General features: G+C 49.5%; 1 protein-coding gene across 1 annotated transcript in view; it reads right to left on the reverse strand.

Annotated features, from left to right (window-relative positions):
- Asap3 (ArfGAP with SH3 domain, ankyrin repeat and PH domain 3) overlaps positions 1–9,570 on the reverse strand; it is a 40,559-nt gene extending 30,989 nt beyond the window's left edge. The window contains exon 1 of the mRNA XM_038334722.1: positions 9,308–9,570. Coding sequence (XP_038190650.1) covers positions 9,308–9,436 — 129 coding nt within the window. The 5' untranslated portion in view covers positions 9,437–9,570. The remainder of the gene's footprint in view (positions 1–9,307) is intronic.
- Between the last annotated feature and the right edge of the window lie 9,035 nt (positions 9,571–18,605).

Below are 18,605 nucleotides of genomic sequence, written 5' to 3' on the forward strand. Positions count from 1 at the left end.
CTCTGTGTGGCCCTGACTGTCCTGGAACTCTCTTTGTAGACCAGGCTGGCCTCGAACTCAGCCAGAGATCCATCTGCCTCTGTCTCTGGAGAGCTGGGGTCAGAGCTATGTGCCGCCATTGCCCAGCTGCAGTACACTCTCTTAATTCTTCATCCCCTTAAGACATAATTTTTGAAGTAGAGATGTATGTAGCTCAGTAGTAAACTATTAGTGCAAAGAACATGCAAGACCCTGAGTCCAGTTCTCAGCAGAAAAGATAGAAAGAGGGAGAGAAAGGAAGAGAAGAAAGCAGAAGTAGGGAGGGAGAGAGTGTTTAAAATGGTGAATTTTACATAATGTAAATTTTTATCACCTCTTTAGATAAAACTACCAATTGGCACCACCGAGACTGTAACAGGCGAACGGGAGAGCAGAGGGCAGAGTGGAGGAAGATCCTGCCTCTTTAAAACCAGGCTCCAGAGAGCTGGGCATGGTGGCCCACACGCCTTTAATCCCAGCACTCTGGAGGCAGAGATGGGTGGGTCTCTATGAGTTCAAGGCCAGCCTGGTCTACAGAGCAAGTGCCAGGACAGTCGCAGCTACACAGAGAAACCCTGTCTCGAAAAAACAAAAACCAAAACAACAAAAACAAGGCTCTAAGCCAAGCCGGGCTGTGCATAGCTATAATCCCAGCACCTGCGAGGCCAAAGCAGGGAGATCACTGCAAGTCCAAGGCCAGCCTGGGCTCCGAATGAAGACCCTGTCTCAATAAGTCTAATAGAAAGTTGCTAACAAACAAACAGGTTTGGAACTTCGTTCACTGTCTTCTAAATCACGGAGCTCTTTCTGACCTGGCACCAGGACAGCATGGACTGGTCACTCGCGGTGGCTGCCTCATGCCTGGCACACACATCTTTATGTGTCTGTATGCGCCAGATCTGCGATGGAATACGATGGGATCCTCTCTGACTTACACATGGGGAGCCAGATTCTGAAAGCTAAAGCTATTTGTTTGGGTCACACAGCCAATAGCAATTCAAAATTCTGACCTCACCGACTGCTTGCTACTGAACAGCCAATAGCAATTCAAAACCAGTCTGACCTCACCGACTGCTTGCTACTGAACTCAGCCAGGCAAATGGATACTGGTCATCACAGGTTGACCATGCTTTCAAGGAGGGAGTCCTTCCCCTACCAGATGGAGACCTCTGACCTCAGAAACTGCCTTTGTACCCACTGGTGTTCTGCAAATACGGTTGAATGGGTCACTAACCTCTAGTAGACATTCAAAGCTTTCTGATCTACTTTCACATTCACTGCTCTGCCATCTGGAGAATTTCCAAGCAGCTCAGGTCTCGTCCCTGGGAGACTCTGATTCCATAGGGTCAAGGTGGAGCCCAAGGTATGAGAGGTTCTTCAAGCTCCAGTAAGGCGTAGAACTAGCATAGAGGAACCTTCAACAGTTGCTACTAGACCAGCCAGCTCAGTCCTCCAAAGAGCCTCTGGTGACTGGAGAGGCTGACATGACATTCCTGGGGCCTGCCCTGAAATCAGAGAAACCCTGTGTGCTCTCCTGAAAACACCAGGCCTCTAAAGGAACTTAATCTGCCTGAGACCTATGCGATTGAAGGCCGGGGATGTATGTAGTTCATCAGGTGGTAGAGGGATTGCCTAGCACGCGTGAAGCCCTGGGTTTAATCCCTAACACTGTACAAACTGGATGGAACATGCTTGTAGTCCCAGCACCTGGAGGTTGAAAGGTAGGAAGATTCTGTTTCAGGAAAAAAAAATAGCAAGGGCTGGGGAAGATGGCTCAGTCAGTAAGGCGCTTGCCACACACACAGGCGTGAGGACCTTAATCCTGATCCCCGGCGCTCACATAAATAGCCAGACTCACAGTACTTCTGTTAAGTCCAGCACTGTGAGGAAGAGAAAGGCAAATCCCTGGAGGTCATTGGCCAGGAAGCAATGAAAGACCCTATCCCAAAACACAAAGGGCAAGAGCAATTAAGCGAAGCCGTCTGAGGTTAGCCTCCCACATACATATATACAAGCTCACCAGCAAACACACTCACACACCCACACCAACATATGCCACCCCTACCCACCACCCCACTCACCACCCTCACACACATCACACATGTGCATGCACACACACAAGCGTGCACGCTAAAATTTAAAACATTAACAATAGCAAAACTAGGTGATCAAACTGCCTTTGAGGGTGCTTCTTCCTTCCCAAGTTTCACTTTTTATTCCAGATCTACCTTGCCACTCCAATGGCCAGAAGCAGCTGATATCAGCCAAGAAAAGCACACACTTAAGGCTGAACTGTGTGCAGGAGGACAGACTTTGAGACCAGGCTGAGACTGACACTCACTTCAGACAGGGACGGCTGGGAGGGGCAGGGCTGGGCTCCCAGGTCTTCTCTTCAAAGTAGTGGATAAATCTCCCATAGCCTGTCCACATCTCTCCAGCAGACAGAACAGAACCCTAACTCTGTTAACATACTCGCCGCTGACCTCCGCAGTGCCGAAGCCATTGGTGGTTTTGCTGTCTGCTTATTTTGCTACAGAGGTACCCTGGAGCTGGCCAGCTCTCCCTCCTCCAAACAATCTCGGGGTTCTGAGGTCCTGCAGTCTCCAGATCTCTCCCTACTTCCTTGGAAGCTCCTTTCGGTCTCCTCCATTCTTCTCGGTCTACTTTATTCACTTCTTCTGCTAGCTCTCCAGACTTTAGCTCCCCGGAGCAAGGGCCTGGACTCCCGCATTCCTCTCCCAGCCGTGATCTCACCGCCAGGATGGATGTAAATGAGATGCACAGATTCAGTGACTTTTGGAGTACCGGGTTATAGACTTCCAGATACCCTACACACTGGTAAACCTGTGCCAGGGACATCTGACATCATGACACAAGTCTTAGCAGGCCACGTCTCATAAAAGCCAAAGAGGCCGAATTCTTGCTTTCCTAGGCTCCCGTGTACCTAGGCACAGTTAATAAGGAACTCTCATTGTGGGTCTGAACCAGGGAACACAACACGGAAAGTCCACTGTAGCACTGATAAGCAACAGTAGTGACAGTATCCTAGGAACAGTGGCACCTCAAGCTGTGGCATTTAGTGCATGGGGCAATGTCCTGCCAACTTGGCTCTGTGATGTCATTTTGGCTGACCGCTTGCCTGCTGCTCATCCCCGGTTCTCTAGCTTGGGGAACTTCTGGAAATTACTGAGTTTCCCATCAAGTGAGTTCCTATTCTGTTTAAAAGAGCCCAGGTGGGCGCTACTGGGGCTCACAGTAAAATGCCTGCGACATAAGAGATCGGCTCGCCTCTGCCTCTGGAGGGTGCTAGGATTAAAGACATGAGCCACCACTGCCCAGCTTCCCCTCCTTAGCATTTGAGACAGGATCTCACGGAACCTGGAGTTCACTGATTTCAATGGACTGGCTGTCCAGCAAACCCCAGGAATCTTCCTGTCTCTCCCTTCCCAGCCCTGGAATTACAGGCATGCACTGGCAGGCATGGTATCCAAATTCAGGATACCATTGCTGCTTGTACAGCAAGCACTTTACCCACAGAGCCATCTCCCCAGTACCCTAACTTGTTGATATAGGTCTCTGTGTGCCTCGTTTTGTTGACACAGGGTCTGATTCTGTCGTCGAGGATGGCCTCTTAACTAGCTATGTAAAACAGGCTGGCCTCAAAAGTTATGGTCTTACTGTCTCTGCCCGACGAGTGCTAAGTAAGTGAGACTTGTCTCAAAAAAGCAAAATAAGTTGGGTATGGTGGCGCACGCCTTTAGTTCCAGCACTTGGGAGGCAGAGGCAGGCAGATCTCTGAGTTCGAGGCCAGCTTGGTCTACAGAGCAAGTTCCAGGACAACCAGGGCTACACAGAGAAACCCTGTCTCAGAAACAACAACAACTCAAGCTAGGTAATGGTGGTACACTCTAATCCCAGCACTTGGGAGGCAGAGACAAGTGGATCTCTGTGAGTTCAAGAACCAGGGCTACATAAATGAGATCCTGTCTTAAAATAATAATAAAAAAATAAAAGTAACGATGGCAACAACAATAATAAAAGTCACACACACACACACACACACACACACACACACACACACACCCCACAGCAAAATATGTTACTAGCATTGACTACAAGCTTCCCTGGGACCTACCCCTGCCTACTCTCCTAACTCATCTGGAAGGCAATGCCACCACACTAGGCTTCTCTTCCTTCAGCCTCTTTTCAATGCCACACACACTTCAGGTCCTTTACTGCCAAAGGGCCTCTGCTGAAGCTTCTCCCCCCACCTGGAACAACCCCAGACCATATTCTCTGCTTAGGTTTCATGTTTTATTTATTTGTTACTCAGCCAATCCTTTCTAGGTATCCGCTGTAGTGCTACGAAGGGGTCTGGATGTAAAGCTCGCAGCAGAGAGCTGTTTGGTACACAAGACACCCTAAATTCAAATGCTGGAAACACACTGAAAACAGCAAAACTGGGACTATAATACCAAACTTAAGAGTCTAGTCTCCAGGAGGAGAAAATATATTCTATAAAGAAACCAGATGTTGCCGGATGGTGGTGGCATCTTTAATCCCAGTGCATAGGAGCCAGGGGCAGGTGGACCTCTGTGAGTTCAAGGCCAACTTGGTCTACAAGCGAGTTCAAACCCTGTCTCAAAAAACCAAAAAAAAAAAAAAAAAAAAAAAACCAAACCACCCAAATATTAATGAAATATTTGTATACAAATAAGTATAAATTTTAGCCAAGCAGTAGTGGTACATGCCTTTTTATCCCCAGCACTTGAAAGGCAGAGGCAGGTAGATCTCTGTATGTTTGAGGCCAGCCTGGTCTACACAGCTAGTCCTAGGACAGCTAGGGCTACACAGAGAAATTCTGTGTTAAAAAAAACATAAAACAAAACAAAATAAAAAAACAAACAAAATAAATATAAGTTTTATGTGTGGGACCTGGGAAATATAAGAAAGCTGAGCAGGCAAGCCAGCTGGAGGTCACCACAGTGTTCTAGGGGACAGCTGATAGGTGTGGACCAGGAAGCAATAAGGAAAAGCAGACAGACTGCAGACACACAGCAGGTAAAATTCATGGCCCTTGGTGAAATGAGCCTTCCAACTTGTGCAACAGAACCTGGCAGCCAGCCTGAGGAGTTGTGAGTGTGGTCTAAGGAAAACCACTGCAAACCGCTGGACATGATAGTTTGGGCTGGGTGAGTCACTGAGGGGCCGGAGGTGACTGAAGTCGTGAGCTAGACAGTCGGAGAGACAGCAGGAAGAGAGATGGTGACCCAGGGCCCAGCCTTAAGGAAGGGCCTGGGATAAGGGGATGAGCTTCCTGCCACCTGCTACCATATGCAATTGCTGCTGAATGTGCTCATCTGTTCCCTGGCCGACTTTTCCAGGAGAGACTGCGCCTAAGGCAGGGACTGCATCTCTCTTGTGGAGAGAAGGGTTTTCCCAGTACCTACTACCCAGCCTGGAATACAGTGTCATTTTGAGACCCTTGGCAAGGCTGCCTCCTCTAGTCCTTGGTCAACACCACTGGATATTTTATACCCTATGCCCAGCACAAAGTCTGAGATGCTAAGCATCCCTAAACATTCCAATGGGATAATATGTAACTGTTCTAAACAGGAGGCTCCTGGCAGCATGGAGAGTGGAGTCTGCAGAGGCCAGACTACACCAAATAGTGAGAAGCTTCGTGAACATTTCTGGGAGGAGTCTCTGGACCCTGTTCTCCTTCTTTAAGAAGTGTCCTCCTCCCCCAGGACAAAACTGTGGCCATGTTTACCCTGCCTGAGTCTATCCCTCGGTGACCTCTGTTGATGAAACGAGGGGTGGAGACCCAGCTTCTGTAATCAGTCCAAAAGCTGGGCTGGGCTGCCGGGAACTTGGAAGTGGGACATGAGAGACTGGCTGGGCTACCTTTAGACACTGGACGAGTGAGGTCATGTGACCGTGTGGGACCTATGTAATGAGAAGGGAGCAGAAGCGCTAATCACTGATACTCTGAGGGAACATAGATGGAGCAGCTGCCTAAGCCCCTGACTCCTCCCAAGCCTCAACTCCCAGACCACACGGCATCTACCTGGCCTCGCTGTTCAGTTCCAAGAGGCACCTCTAATACTTTAAAACAAGCTTCCTTTCCACAGAAACAGGATAGAAAAGGCGGGGCGCGGGGAGTCATGAATTTCAGGCTAGCCTTGGCTAGACCCTGTCTCAAAATAAACACATGTACATGCATACACACACCAAGGAAAAGGTAATTTTGACTCCATCAGAATTTCAACTATGCACTGTAAGACATGATAGAGATTTTAGGTAAACATTCTCCTAGCCATGACCCTTCCCCCATCTATCAGCTCTGAAGACAAACACTGGGAGCATACACATGTCCACAGAGACTGCCTCTTGCAGAGCGCAGGTCAAAATGGTCTCCTGGCTTCTCGATCTGCTTCCTTTCAGCCAGTCCCTGAATTCACTCGTGTTCTCTGCTAACCTGGGTTCATCTCTATCTACCTGGAAGTAGAACTTCCTCCAGGAAGTTCCCATGTTGCACTGGTCCTCACTGGCTTCACTCCCTAGTCGCTCCTTTAGCCTCTGACAACACTGTGTCTTTTGCTGGACACTCAGGACAGCTCCTGGCATTCCTGCTTATTGCCCTAATACGTGCTGCGTGTCCCCATCCAGTCAGCAAACCAAAGAAGGATCACTACGTCCTCAGTGCCCAGCACAGAAATTGCAGAGAGAACCATACAAAAACAGCAGCCAGCCGGACCTGCCGTGACACACATGGCAACTGCCTTATTTTGCCTGTGAAAATCAACAGGATGATGGCTGCAGGGGGGTCGAGGATGGAAGGGGCCATCTGATGCAGGGATTATTTCAATACTCCTTCATGTTGCACAGAGATTCACGGGGAAAAACAAATCACCTTTAGAAATCCAGTGAGGTTGAGCAGAGAGGAATTAGGAGACTCCGTTTTAAGATGAAATAATTGAGGTTTGGAGACGGTCTAGAGGGAGGCCAGGCATGTGAATGTTGCAAGGAGAGAGAGTAGGAGCAGAGGTTAAGACAATGAGGGAGAAACACCAGCTGCCCCCACTCCCTTGCTCTGGGAGCTCAGGCAGTGTCTGGCCCTCTCGGTGGTATCTGTTTCTCCATCTCAAATGAGAGGAATTCTAGCTGACTTCTCTCTCACACAGGGTCCTCCAGCCCGCACACTCTTGGCTCCTGTGACCTGTCCCAGGGTCCTTCCCAGTAGGATTGACAAAAAAAAAAAAAAAAAAAAAAAGGCTTGCAATCCTAGGACAGAGTCCCGAGTTACTTCCAGGAAACCGCCTAGACCTAGAAGTCTTGATTTAAGAAGCAACAGGAGAAGCAAGCCTGGAGTGAGGTTAGTCATGCCGGTACTGGAGGGAGAAAAAAAAAAAAAAGTATCAAACTGCATGTAAGCACAGCATAATAACAGAGAGGCATGACCACAAAGCCAACCAGAAAACTCCAGCAAAATCTAATTCGAAAGTCAGACTCCTAACTTCTGGGACACTGGAAAGCTCAGGAGAAAAGCTGTGCTTGGGACCCTCAGGCCTTTCTGCTGCACAAACAATAAACAGAACAAAACAAGAGCTTGCAAGTGCAAGGATCTGAAGGCAAAAGAGGTTGGCTTTTGTCTGGCTTTGCTGGGGCAAATCTGAGCCCCCACCAGAGCCCACTGGATTTCCAGACCCATTTCCTCTCCCAACACAAAGTGCTGAGACAGTCAGTAAGGTCAGCTGCACAGGCACACCATCGGAGCAGTCCCTTCGCCGCTGACTCAACACTCTAGTGGACAACCTGGAGAAGAGGACGACAGGTAAAATCCCTGAAGATGTCCCGAAATGTGGAGGAGGCACTCCTGAAGACAAGGCTAAGGCTACCGGGTAGCATTTCCCTCGGAACAGCCAGTAAGACACTCCTATTTGTGGCAATGCTTCTGCTCAAGCCATCTTCACCTCACTGGCTCTCATTTTCATAAAGACATGTACTCCTGACCCAGGTATGGTGTGCGCCCCTGTAACACCAGCTCTGGAAAGGCCACGGCAGGAGGATCACAAGCTTGAGGCCAGCTTGGACTATCTAGTGAGATGGTCTTAAACAGCAACAAAAACCAAGTATTCCTACTGTGTGCACAAGAAATGAAGCTCCAAGAGATCTGGTCACTACCTAAAGAGATCTGTCAACGACCTCGACAGTAATGTTCCCCTCTCTGCACAGCTCTAAGAGGTAAACAATTAGCCCCACTTTACAGGCCAGGTCACATGACCGGTCCCACCCATCTTGCAAACTGCAAGGCCAGGGTCTGAACACAGGTTAGCATTGCTTGAAATTGACAGTCTGTACAATTCTCTGTCTTCCCTTACCAAGGAGGAAAGAGTCGAGACAGTGGTCCAGCCAGACCCGGGAAAGGAAGAAGGGAGATTTCCTAAGACCTCAGCTCTGACTATTTTCATGTAGCTTTGTGTCTGCCACACAGAAGGGGCGGCACTTATGGTGAAGGGTTGGGGGTCCAGAGTACCGCTGAAGTCCAAGATGTCACCCCAGTTTACTGGAGCATCCTCTCGAACACAGCTGTGGCACATTATCCTCTGGCTGCAAACCACACTGTCTGCTCCAGCATATTCCTTACGGATGAAAAGCTGAAGGGAGTTCAGAGAAGAGGAATGAACTCCAGTGAGCATGGGAATGGGGTGGGGCAGCCTAGAAGGACGAAAGAAAGGGCCTGGGACACTCTGCCTGGAAACACAAAGAGAAGGGAGGGGAGAGGAGTCTATAAACTTGCCCGCGACAGCCAAGGTGAACCCCGGCTCCTGGCGCCTTCCCATTCGCATTCATTCCACAAGGCGAGCCAAGTCTCAGAACAAGCAGCCAAGAGGAGGGGGCCACCTCTCTCCTAAAGTCAGGGAGAGGTAGTTTCAGGACTGAGCCTGCTTCTCGTAAAGGGACTGACCTGGGGGATTGCATATTTGTGGGACTCCAAAAACGAAAACACAGAGCAAATACACATACGATATAATGGGCAGGTCGCCCAAAGTATTTGAGAGATGTGCCCCGACATGTAGGAGTCTCTATCGAGGTGACCCTCTGGTCCTCTCTTCCAGGTTCCTCCGTGAGGAGGCAGATGTTTGTGATGAGCTAGGTTCCCACAGATCTAGGAGGGGCGAGTTTCTGGAGCGCCGCAAAGAGCCATCATAGCTCCGAGTACTCCGGCAAAGGTCAAACCCAGGCCCCGAATTGACGTGAGCTCCCTCCCGCCAGGGCCCCTCACCTCCTCCCGTGCCAGAGCCGCCCCCCGGCACCGGGGCATCTTGGCCGCGAAAGCGGCTGCGCCGCTTGGGGAGCTGAGGTCCTCCGCGGTGACGGCCAGGAACTCCGCGACACTGAGCTGCTCGGGCATGGCGGGCGCGGGGCGGAGACGCCAAAGCTGCCAGAGCCGGGCGCGGGGGACGCTGCACTTAACCGCGCTGGGCTGGCTGCACCGCGCAGGGCCTGCCTCCACTACCCGCAGCGTCCCGGTCCTGGCCTCCTCACGCCCTGCCCCCTGGCCAGCCCACCCCGCGGCCAGCCCGCCCCGCCCCTAACTTCCCTGCCCCGCCCCGTCCCCCAAGCCTTCCTCTTCGGCCACGCCCCTGGCCTACTAGTCTAACTCCTTAGCCACGCCCCCGAATGCCTAGGCTAACTACTTGGTCCTGACTCAGTTCCTCATCCTAACTCTATGGCCACGCCCCCATGCGCTTCTCCAACTCTCCGGCCACACCCCAGACGCGCCCCTAACTCCCTGGCCACGCCCTAGTCCCACGTATGGGCCCCACTCCGTCCAGTCTCTATGACCTACAGTGGGGGAGCGCTTTCCCGGGACCCGGCTCTCAACTACCAGGCCCCGCCCCCAACCGGCTTCCCTTACTTCTTTGCCACGCCCCAAGGACTACCAGCCTCTGAGCTTCACGCATGCCCGCAGCTTGCCTCGCTGACCCCGCCCTCGCGACCCTGCAGCCTCCAGCCCCGCCCCCTAGCTCTGTGCCCCGCCCACCGCGGTTCTTGTGGCGGCCGAACGGGTTTGCTTCTCTTTCTGCCTGAATGCTGTGGTTAAAGATAAGGTCTGCACCACCAGGCCATAGAAGATCTTCGCCGTCACCCATCATGTGCCACTGAGTCAACTGCCTCTCTGGTTTCTAAAAGTAATTTATGCGTTTGGGCTCGTGTCATACTCTAGAGTATATTTAAGTAGGAATGGGAGAGGGTTACATTATTTTTATTTTATGTGCATCTGTGTTTTGCGTGCGTGTATGTCTGTGTGAGGGTGTCTGATCTTGGAGTTACAGACAGGTGTGAGCTGCTATGTGGGTGCAGGAATTGAACCGGGTCCTCTGGGAGAATAGCCAGTGCTCTTAACCGCTGAGCCATCATCTCTCCACTCCTTTGGCAAAGTTTCTTAATTCCACCTGTGGCCAGGGGCCCTTCCCAGTGCCTGGTGTCCACCTATCTACCTTCCTCATCCATCTCCTTTGCTCCTTCAGGGGTTTCTTCTTGCCACTTTCACCGCCCAGCCTGACGCCTGTGGCCTCAGCATTTGCTTCAGGCTCTGCCCGATGTTGAGTGCCTCTTTCCTTTGGCCTCTGAGACTCTTTCCCATCTCCATTTCCTTCCTGATTATCTAGCTAGGCTGCCTCTTTATGGACCAGGCTGGCCTCGAACTCACAGAGATCCGTCTGCCTCTAGCCTCCTGAGTGCTGGGATTAAAGGTGTGCTCACTGCCACCCAGCTCTGGGTGAGTTTTATTTGCTTGCTTTTCTTTTGTTTTGAGACAGACCTTCCTGGGACTGCTGCTCCCCCTTCCATCCTTCCCCTCCCTCCTTCATCACCTGTCCCTGATGTCTCTTGAACTCACTAGGCACACACTCCTGCCCCAGGACCTTAGAACTGGCCTCTTCCCCAGCCTGGAATTCATTTCCCACTGGTTGCCTCCCTCTGTTTTTCTGTTTTTTTTTTTTTTTGTTTATTTGATTTTGAATTTGTTTAAATTTCCTTTTTTAAGATTTATTATTATTATTTATTATTTATTATTTATTATTATTTATTATGTATGCAGTATTCTGCCTGCAGGCCAGAAGAGGGCACCAGGTCTCATTACAAATGGTTGTGAGCCATAATGTGGTTGCTGGGAATTGAACTCAGGACCTCTGGAAGAACAGGCAATGCTCTTAACCTCTGAGCCATCTCTCCAGCCCCCTTGAACTTTTCAAATGTAACCATAATGCTTATCCTGTGGCTTCCAAGAGCACCCAGCATCATTCACAAGGTACCCAGACATACACGCAGGCAAAACCACAGGAGGGAATCAGATCCCCTGGAACTAGAGTTACAGATGGTTGTGAGCCACCATATAGCTCCTGGGAATTGAACCCAGGTCCTCTGCAAGAACAAATGCTCCTTAACCACCAAGCTGTCTCTCCAGTCCCTTTAATTTTATTTTTAAAAATTTACAATTTGTGTGTGTGTGTGTTCTCACACACATTCGTACACATGCATGACACTGAATTCCTGAGGTCAGAGGACAACTTTCAGGAGTTGGCTCTCTCCTTCCCACGTGGGTGTCTATTTATCTTTAGACTTACTGTGTAGCCATGGGTCACCTCGGACTCCTGACTCACATGCCTCCATCTTCTGAATGCTAGGATTGCAGACACATGCTGCGCACTGAGTTGATCTGATGCTTCCTGCTGAGCACTGTAACTGCACGACACCTCCGAGACCTGTCCAGGACACTGCTTGCTTGCGTTTCTTTCTTTCTTCTTCTTCTTCTTCTTCTTCTTCTTCTTCTTCTTCTTCTTCTTCTTCTTCTTCTTCTTCTTCTTCTTCTTCTTCTTCTCCTCCTCCTCCTCCTCCTCCTCCTCCTCCTCCTCCTCCTCCTCCTCCTCCTTCTCCTCCTCCTCCTCTTTTTTTTTTTTTGTTTTTTTCGAGACAGGGTTTCCCTGTAGTTTCTAGAGCCTGTCCTGGAACTAGCTCTTGTAGACCAGGCTGGCCTCGAACTCAGAGATCCACCTGCCTCTGCCTCCCGAGTGCTGGGATTAAAGGCGTGCGCCACCACCGCCCGGCTCCTCCTCCTCTTTTTGAGATAGAGTTTTACTATGTAGAGTTTTACAGGACTGATCTCCACCCCCCCCCCAAGAGATCAGCCTGCCTCTTCTGGGATTAAGTCATGTGCCACCATGCCTAGCTCATGCTGCTGACTTATGTGCCTCCCTTTTACTGTTTGCCCCTCTACTACCATGTAAATTCTGTCAGGAAGGAAAAGAGATTTGTTTTGGTTGGGGCTTTGTGGGAAACCAGGCTAGTGTCCAGAGACACAGACAGCCTGGGGTTGAATCCTGTCTTTGCTATCTGCCTCTATCTGCCTTACATAAATAGCTCCATTTCTGTGGGTCCCAGTTTCCTCTCCTCTCCCTTCCCTCCTAGGGTGGTCAAAATGAGGAGATACAAAGAATGCAGAGTTTCGCCCCAGCACACCCTCACCCGTGTATCCATTGTCCCCACAGCGGATACACAGTAGGTTTGTATGCAATGAACATGACACGGCGTGCTAGTTTACATGTCAAAGTCAGCTGACCCATGGGCAGAAAGGGCAGAACTCAAGTCCAGGCTTATTTGATGTCATTCTCTGCTGCCATGTGATCTACCTTCTGGAAACATGTTCTAGGTTCATCTCCAGGCCGCAGGTAATTCATATCTCTCGTGCAAATGAGAACTGAGTTCAGGAGGAAATGGCAGCAAAGAGGCACCTCAGCCGGATGATCTGAGCTATGCCCTTGCATACTTGTAGCACGATTAATAAAAACCCAGAGATAGATATTGGGGTTCAACCTGAAGGTCAGAAAAGCAAAACAGACAGCCACTGGCTCTTACCTCAACCTTAGTCTGAAATGGCAATCCTGCCTCCAGGAATCTCAGAAGGAGGCTGAGCTGAGCACTGTCTTACATTCCTTTTTAGTTATGGGATTAGAACCTGCACCACTACCACATGGTTTCTCTGGCAAGCCAGTGTGGCTACTGGGATTAGGAGATGTGTGTCACCACTGCCAGGTCTGTAAGGCTGACCAGTGTGGCTGTTTTGCTCTCTGAACTTCAGGCCAGCTTTATTTATTACAATACAGATGAAATATCACTACACATACCACTCCCAGAACCATCTTGATCCGCTGTGATCTGCCTGTCCAGTCTCTCAGGAGAAAAGAACAAACCTCCTGTAGCTGCCGAGGGCAGGAGACTGCCACCTGACTGTCCTTGTCACCTCCTGCTCCCGTGCAGCCTGTCCCTTCTGCCTGCATTATTTCCAGTTTCTTTTCAGCTTCATGGCTCAATGCCATACATTTTACTGCCCCCAAGAAGCCTTCCCTCGTGTCCTGAGATGTTTTAATGCCCTTCCCACAGGTCCTTGTGCTTCCACAAACCCACAAAAGAAAATGTTTACAGAGAAAATGCAGAGCACCAAATTTTTTTCTCTTTCTTTCTTTCTTTCTTTCTTTCTTTCTTTCTTTCTTTCTTTTGTTTTTCAAGACAGGGTTTCTCTGCAGCTTTAGAGCCTGTCCTGGAGCTAGCTCTTGTAGACCAGGCTGGTCTCGAACTCACAGAGATCCGCCTGCCTCTGCCTCCTGAGTGCTGGGATTAAAGGCATGCGCCACCACCGCCCGGCCAGAGCACCAAATTTTAAAATGTCGGTGCTGGGGAGCTGGCTCAGCGGTTAAGAAGACTTTGCAGCTCTGACAGGGGACCAGGGTTGGGTTCCCACCAACCACTTCAGGCAGCTCACAGCCACAGCCTGTAACTCTAACGCCAGGGGATCCAACACCCTCTCCTGTCCTCCACGGGCACCTGCGCACGTGTGTACATAACTACACACAGACACATAATTTTAAAAACATCTTTTAATGAGAGGTATGCATGTTAACCCATTTACACGGCCATAGTTCCTAAGAAGGGGGTTTTCATGTTCCCAGGGCATGAAATAAAAATAATGAAAGTGAAATAATTATTTATCCAAGATGCACTTTGTGTTGATACGTTCCTAAGCCCATGCCATACAATTCTCTCACTTTGCTTTCTTGTTTTTCCTTTACACCCTGCCTGCTGAGGCATAGACAGTTGCCCGCCTCTCTTTGCTCCCTAATTCCCTGGCCTCAAGTGTTGTGTGGGGTTCCTGTCCAAGAAACTGAAAAGTCACTTTCCAGGGCCCCGTGGTCTTTGTATGTCCTCAGCTCAAGCTACTAGCTGACCCTAATCTTCAAATCTCAGTTCTTAAATTCCCTTAAGAGAGAACTAGATATTCCCGGCCAGAAAGAGACACAAGAGCACGATCCCAAACGTGAGCACGATAGTAGGTGCTGTGGCGCCACCTAGTGTTGGGATGGTGCACGCTGGAAAGCGGAGCACAGTAGCCTTGAGTGCCCACTAGAGTGGGCCAGACTTCGGTAGAGAAGACCTTCTGGAAGGAAGGTCACCCACACCCCACAGAGCAGATGCAATAACCTTTGTGCACTCATGGGAAATTTGCAGAGGACAGTATGAATGGATTAGCTACTTCAAAAATCAGATTCCTGGGGCTGGAGAGATGGCTTGGAGGTTAAGAGCACTGGCTGCTCTTCTGGAGGAACTGAGTTCAATTCCCAGCACCCACATGGCAGCTCACAATTGCCTCTGACTCCCATTCCAGATGATCCAGCACCCTCACACAGACATATGTACAGGCAAAACACATAAAAAAAAGAATAGGATTTAGAAGTCAGGCAGTAGTGGCATGCCCCTTTAATCCTAGCACTCGGGAGAAGGCAGGTGGATCTCTGAGTTCAAGGCCAGCCTGGTCTACAGCGTAAGTTCCAGGACAGCCAGGGCTACACAGAGAAACTCTGTCTTGAAAAAAACAAAAACAAAAACAAAAAAACCAAATAAACAAACAAAAAACAAGATGTAGGATTTAGAGTCAGTGTGGGAGAAAGGTACTTGCTTTCTGCCAAACTTGAGAAGTAGAGGCCAGTTTGGTTTACATAGAGTTTGATGCCAGCCAGGGCTACATAGTGAGAGCCCAGCTCTAAAACAAACAAACAAAAACCAGCAAACAATGACAGCTGTGAAAGCCTGAAGGTCTGAGTTTGATCCCTAGGACCCTGTACATCTGGAAGGTGAGAACGGACTCCACAGCCTGTCTCCTTACTTCCACACGCATCATGCACGCTGTGGCACACATGTACACATGTGCGCACACACACACAAATAACTAAATTGTAAAAGAAAGATGTTTATGATTTTTGTATTGTTAAAAAGAGATTTGTTTTATTTTATGCATATGAGTGTTTCGCCTGCATGTATGCATGTGTACCACATGTGTGCCTGGTGCCTATGGAAATCGTAAACAGGCATAAATCCCTTGAAACTGGAGTCACCATGTGGCTGCTGGGAACCTAACCCAGGTGCTCTGCAAGAACAGTAAATGCTCTTAACTGCTGAGTCCTCTCTCCAGCCCTCCACAGCTAATCTTTTACAAGGATGAGGGACTGAGTGGCTGGGGGTGAGGCTCGATGGATAGATTGCTTGCCTTGCATGCTTAGAGCCCTGAATTCCATCCCAGCACTGAAGAAATTTCACAAAAGAGATGCGTGAGTTGAGAGGTTGTGCCTGCTTTTAATCCCATCACTGGGGAGGCAGAAGCTGACAGATCTCAATGAGTTTGAAGCCAGCCTGGTCTACAGAGCGAGTTCCAGGACAGCCAAGGCTACACAGTGAAATCCTGTCTTGAAAAAACAAAAAAATACATAAACAAAATAAATAAACAAATAGTATATGTGGTGCTTTTTTACGGGAATAATGTTTATAAACCCAGCACTGGAGAGTCTGGAGGAGGATCATAAACACAAGGTCACCCCCTGCTATAGAGAGCTTGAAGCAAGCCTGGGCTACATGAGACCCTGTCTCAGAGAAGGTGAAACTGAGGCGGGCTCAGTGGTTAAAAGTTCATACTGTTCTTGCAGGGTACCCAAGTTTGATTACTAACACCCATTCTAGAGAGTTCACCACAGCCTGTAACTCCAGTTCCAAGTGGTCTGAAACCCTGTTGACCTCATATACATATATATAATGTGCATATACATATAAATTAGGAATAATGATGATAATAAGTTTTTAAAAGAAGGTGAGAGGGATCGGGGTGGGGTGGGTATACGAGGGCATGAAACAATAATGAAAATGATATTTATCAAAACCTTACTTTGTGCCAGGTGGGGGAATACATGCTTTTAATCCCAGCACTAGGGAGGCAGAGGCAGGTGGAGTTAAAGGCTAGGACAGTCAGAGCTAAAGAAAAAGATACTACGCTCTCTCTGCTCAAAACCAGACAACAAACCCTTCCTTATGTAGGTCCTCTTCACACATCACTTAGGAGCCCTCAAAAAGATAATTTATCCAAAGGTTGGTTAATACAGCTCAAGGGTAGAATGCTGGGGTAGCATGGTGAGGGCCCCGCCTAAATTCTTTAGCTGGGAAGTGAGGAAACCGTCAGCCTGGCTGTGACTAGTGTCAGTGTCTGAGCTTCAGCTCCCCTGGCAAAGAATGAGATGGATCATCAAGCTTGCTTACTCCCCTGATCCTGGCCCTAGGTGCTACTTCCTAGCTGTGTAACTTCAGAAAAGTAAATTCACCTTTCTGAGCCTCGCTGGATTAATCTCACTTCTTTGTGGGTTTTGAAAAAATGAGCTTAAGCCGGGCAGGGGTGGCGCACGCCTTTAATTCCAGCACTCGGGAGGCAGAGACAGGTGAATCCCTGTGAGTTCGAGACCAGCCTGGTCTACAAGAGCTAGTTCCAGGACAGCTAGGACTGTTACATAGGGAAACCCTGTCTCGAAAAACAAAAAACAAAGAGAGAGAGAGGGAGAGGGAGAGGGAGAGGGAGAGGGAGAGGGAGAGGGAGAGGGAGAGGGAGAGGGGGAGGAGAGGGAGAGAGAGAGGGAGAGAAGGGGGGAGAGAGAGAGGGAGAGAGAGAGAGAGAGAGAGAGAGAGAGAGAGAGAGAGAGAGAGAGAGAGAGAGAGAACTAAAACTAGCTTCCAAGAAGGGGCTCCCTCTCGCAGTGACCACTAGATGGCAATAGTGCTCACCCTGGGCGAACAACTGCTGTCCCAGCAACCAGGCGAAGATCTCCACTCCAGATAACATCCTCAGAGGGTGGCCTATATCTCTTCATCTTCCTGCCTCAGCCTCTAGTTCCTAGTGGTCCTGTTCATGAAGGGACCACGTACTTCTGAAAGGATGGGTGGCCTTGCCTAGTGCAACACAGCCAGCAGGTACCCTCCTGCTTCCACCCAGCTGGGCCCTCTGAACTCTGCTGTGAGCGTCCATCTTAGTCCGTTTTCCATAATTAAGTCTTCATGTTTCTGTAAGGACAGAAAATCTACGCACAGGAATGCACTCCTTATTGAAGATAATACCTTTTCACAGTCTCCAGTCCGAGCGAGATGTTTCAGACGGAGGTCATAATTATGCACGGCCTGAAAAGAGACGCTGTACAAAGTACGAGGGCTGTGTTCAGAACCGAGGCTGCTTTGAAGTCCCACAATGCATTCCTGGCAGCCTTGGCCAGAAACACCTCAGAGTTTTGTACATTTGGTTTTAAATTCACTTTTGGTCATCATGCATTCAGAAACCTTTTACTGTTGCCCCCCCCCACCCGCCTCCAGGATGATCCCCTCTGATCATTGATGGCGTCCCACGTAAAGTCTGCGCCAACCTACAAACTGTGTGGTTTGGATTAGAATTGGCTGTAAGTACCACGAAGGGAGGCACCTAACAGGTGCAGGCACATAGTAGGTACGCAGAAAATGTCTGTGAGTCTGGTGTGATCTGTGATCCCAGCTATTCTGCAACCTGAGGCAGGAGGATTACAAATTCAAAGCCAGCATGGGCAATTTTTAGCAAGACTGGAAACAGTGGGGAAAAAAAAAGATGGGGTGCCTGGGACTGTAGGTTAGTGCTCAAATGTTTGATTAGCGTGTGAGACCCTGGGTTTGAGTCCATATTCTGGGGAGAAAAATTGCCTGGCAGTGGTGGCACACACGTCTAATCCCAGCACTTGGAAAACAAAGGCAGGCAGATTTCTGTGAGTTTGAGACCAGCCTGGTCTACAAAGTGAGTTCCAGGACAGCCAAGGCTACACAGAAAAACCCTGTTTTGGGGGAGGGGGGGCAAGAAGGGGGAAAAAAAGCCTCTGGGCTAGAGGAGCAACAATCTCACCCAGTTCTTGTTTGAAACTGGCTTCCGGCCTTGAACTTGTGACCCTTCTGCCTCCACCCTCCAAGGGCTGGGATTATAGGCAGGCAAGCACCACCTCACCCAGTCGGGTGTTTTGTTTTTCTGGTACTGAGTATCTTACAATTTCATTTACTAAACATCTGAATAGAGACTTCACAAGAGTCCCCCTGCTGAGCCCTGACACACCCTCTCCTCTGTGGCCTCCCAGCCTTGATTTAACAGAGCTTCAGGTACCTAAGGACCCCACAGCTGACGCTGACACACAGACCAAGCTGTG

The sequence above is a fragment of the Arvicola amphibius genome, chromosome 6, assembly GCF_903992535.2.
Source record: "Arvicola amphibius chromosome 6, mArvAmp1.2, whole genome shotgun sequence".
NCBI classification, from domain to species: Eukaryota; Metazoa; Chordata; class Mammalia; order Rodentia; family Cricetidae; genus Arvicola; species Arvicola amphibius.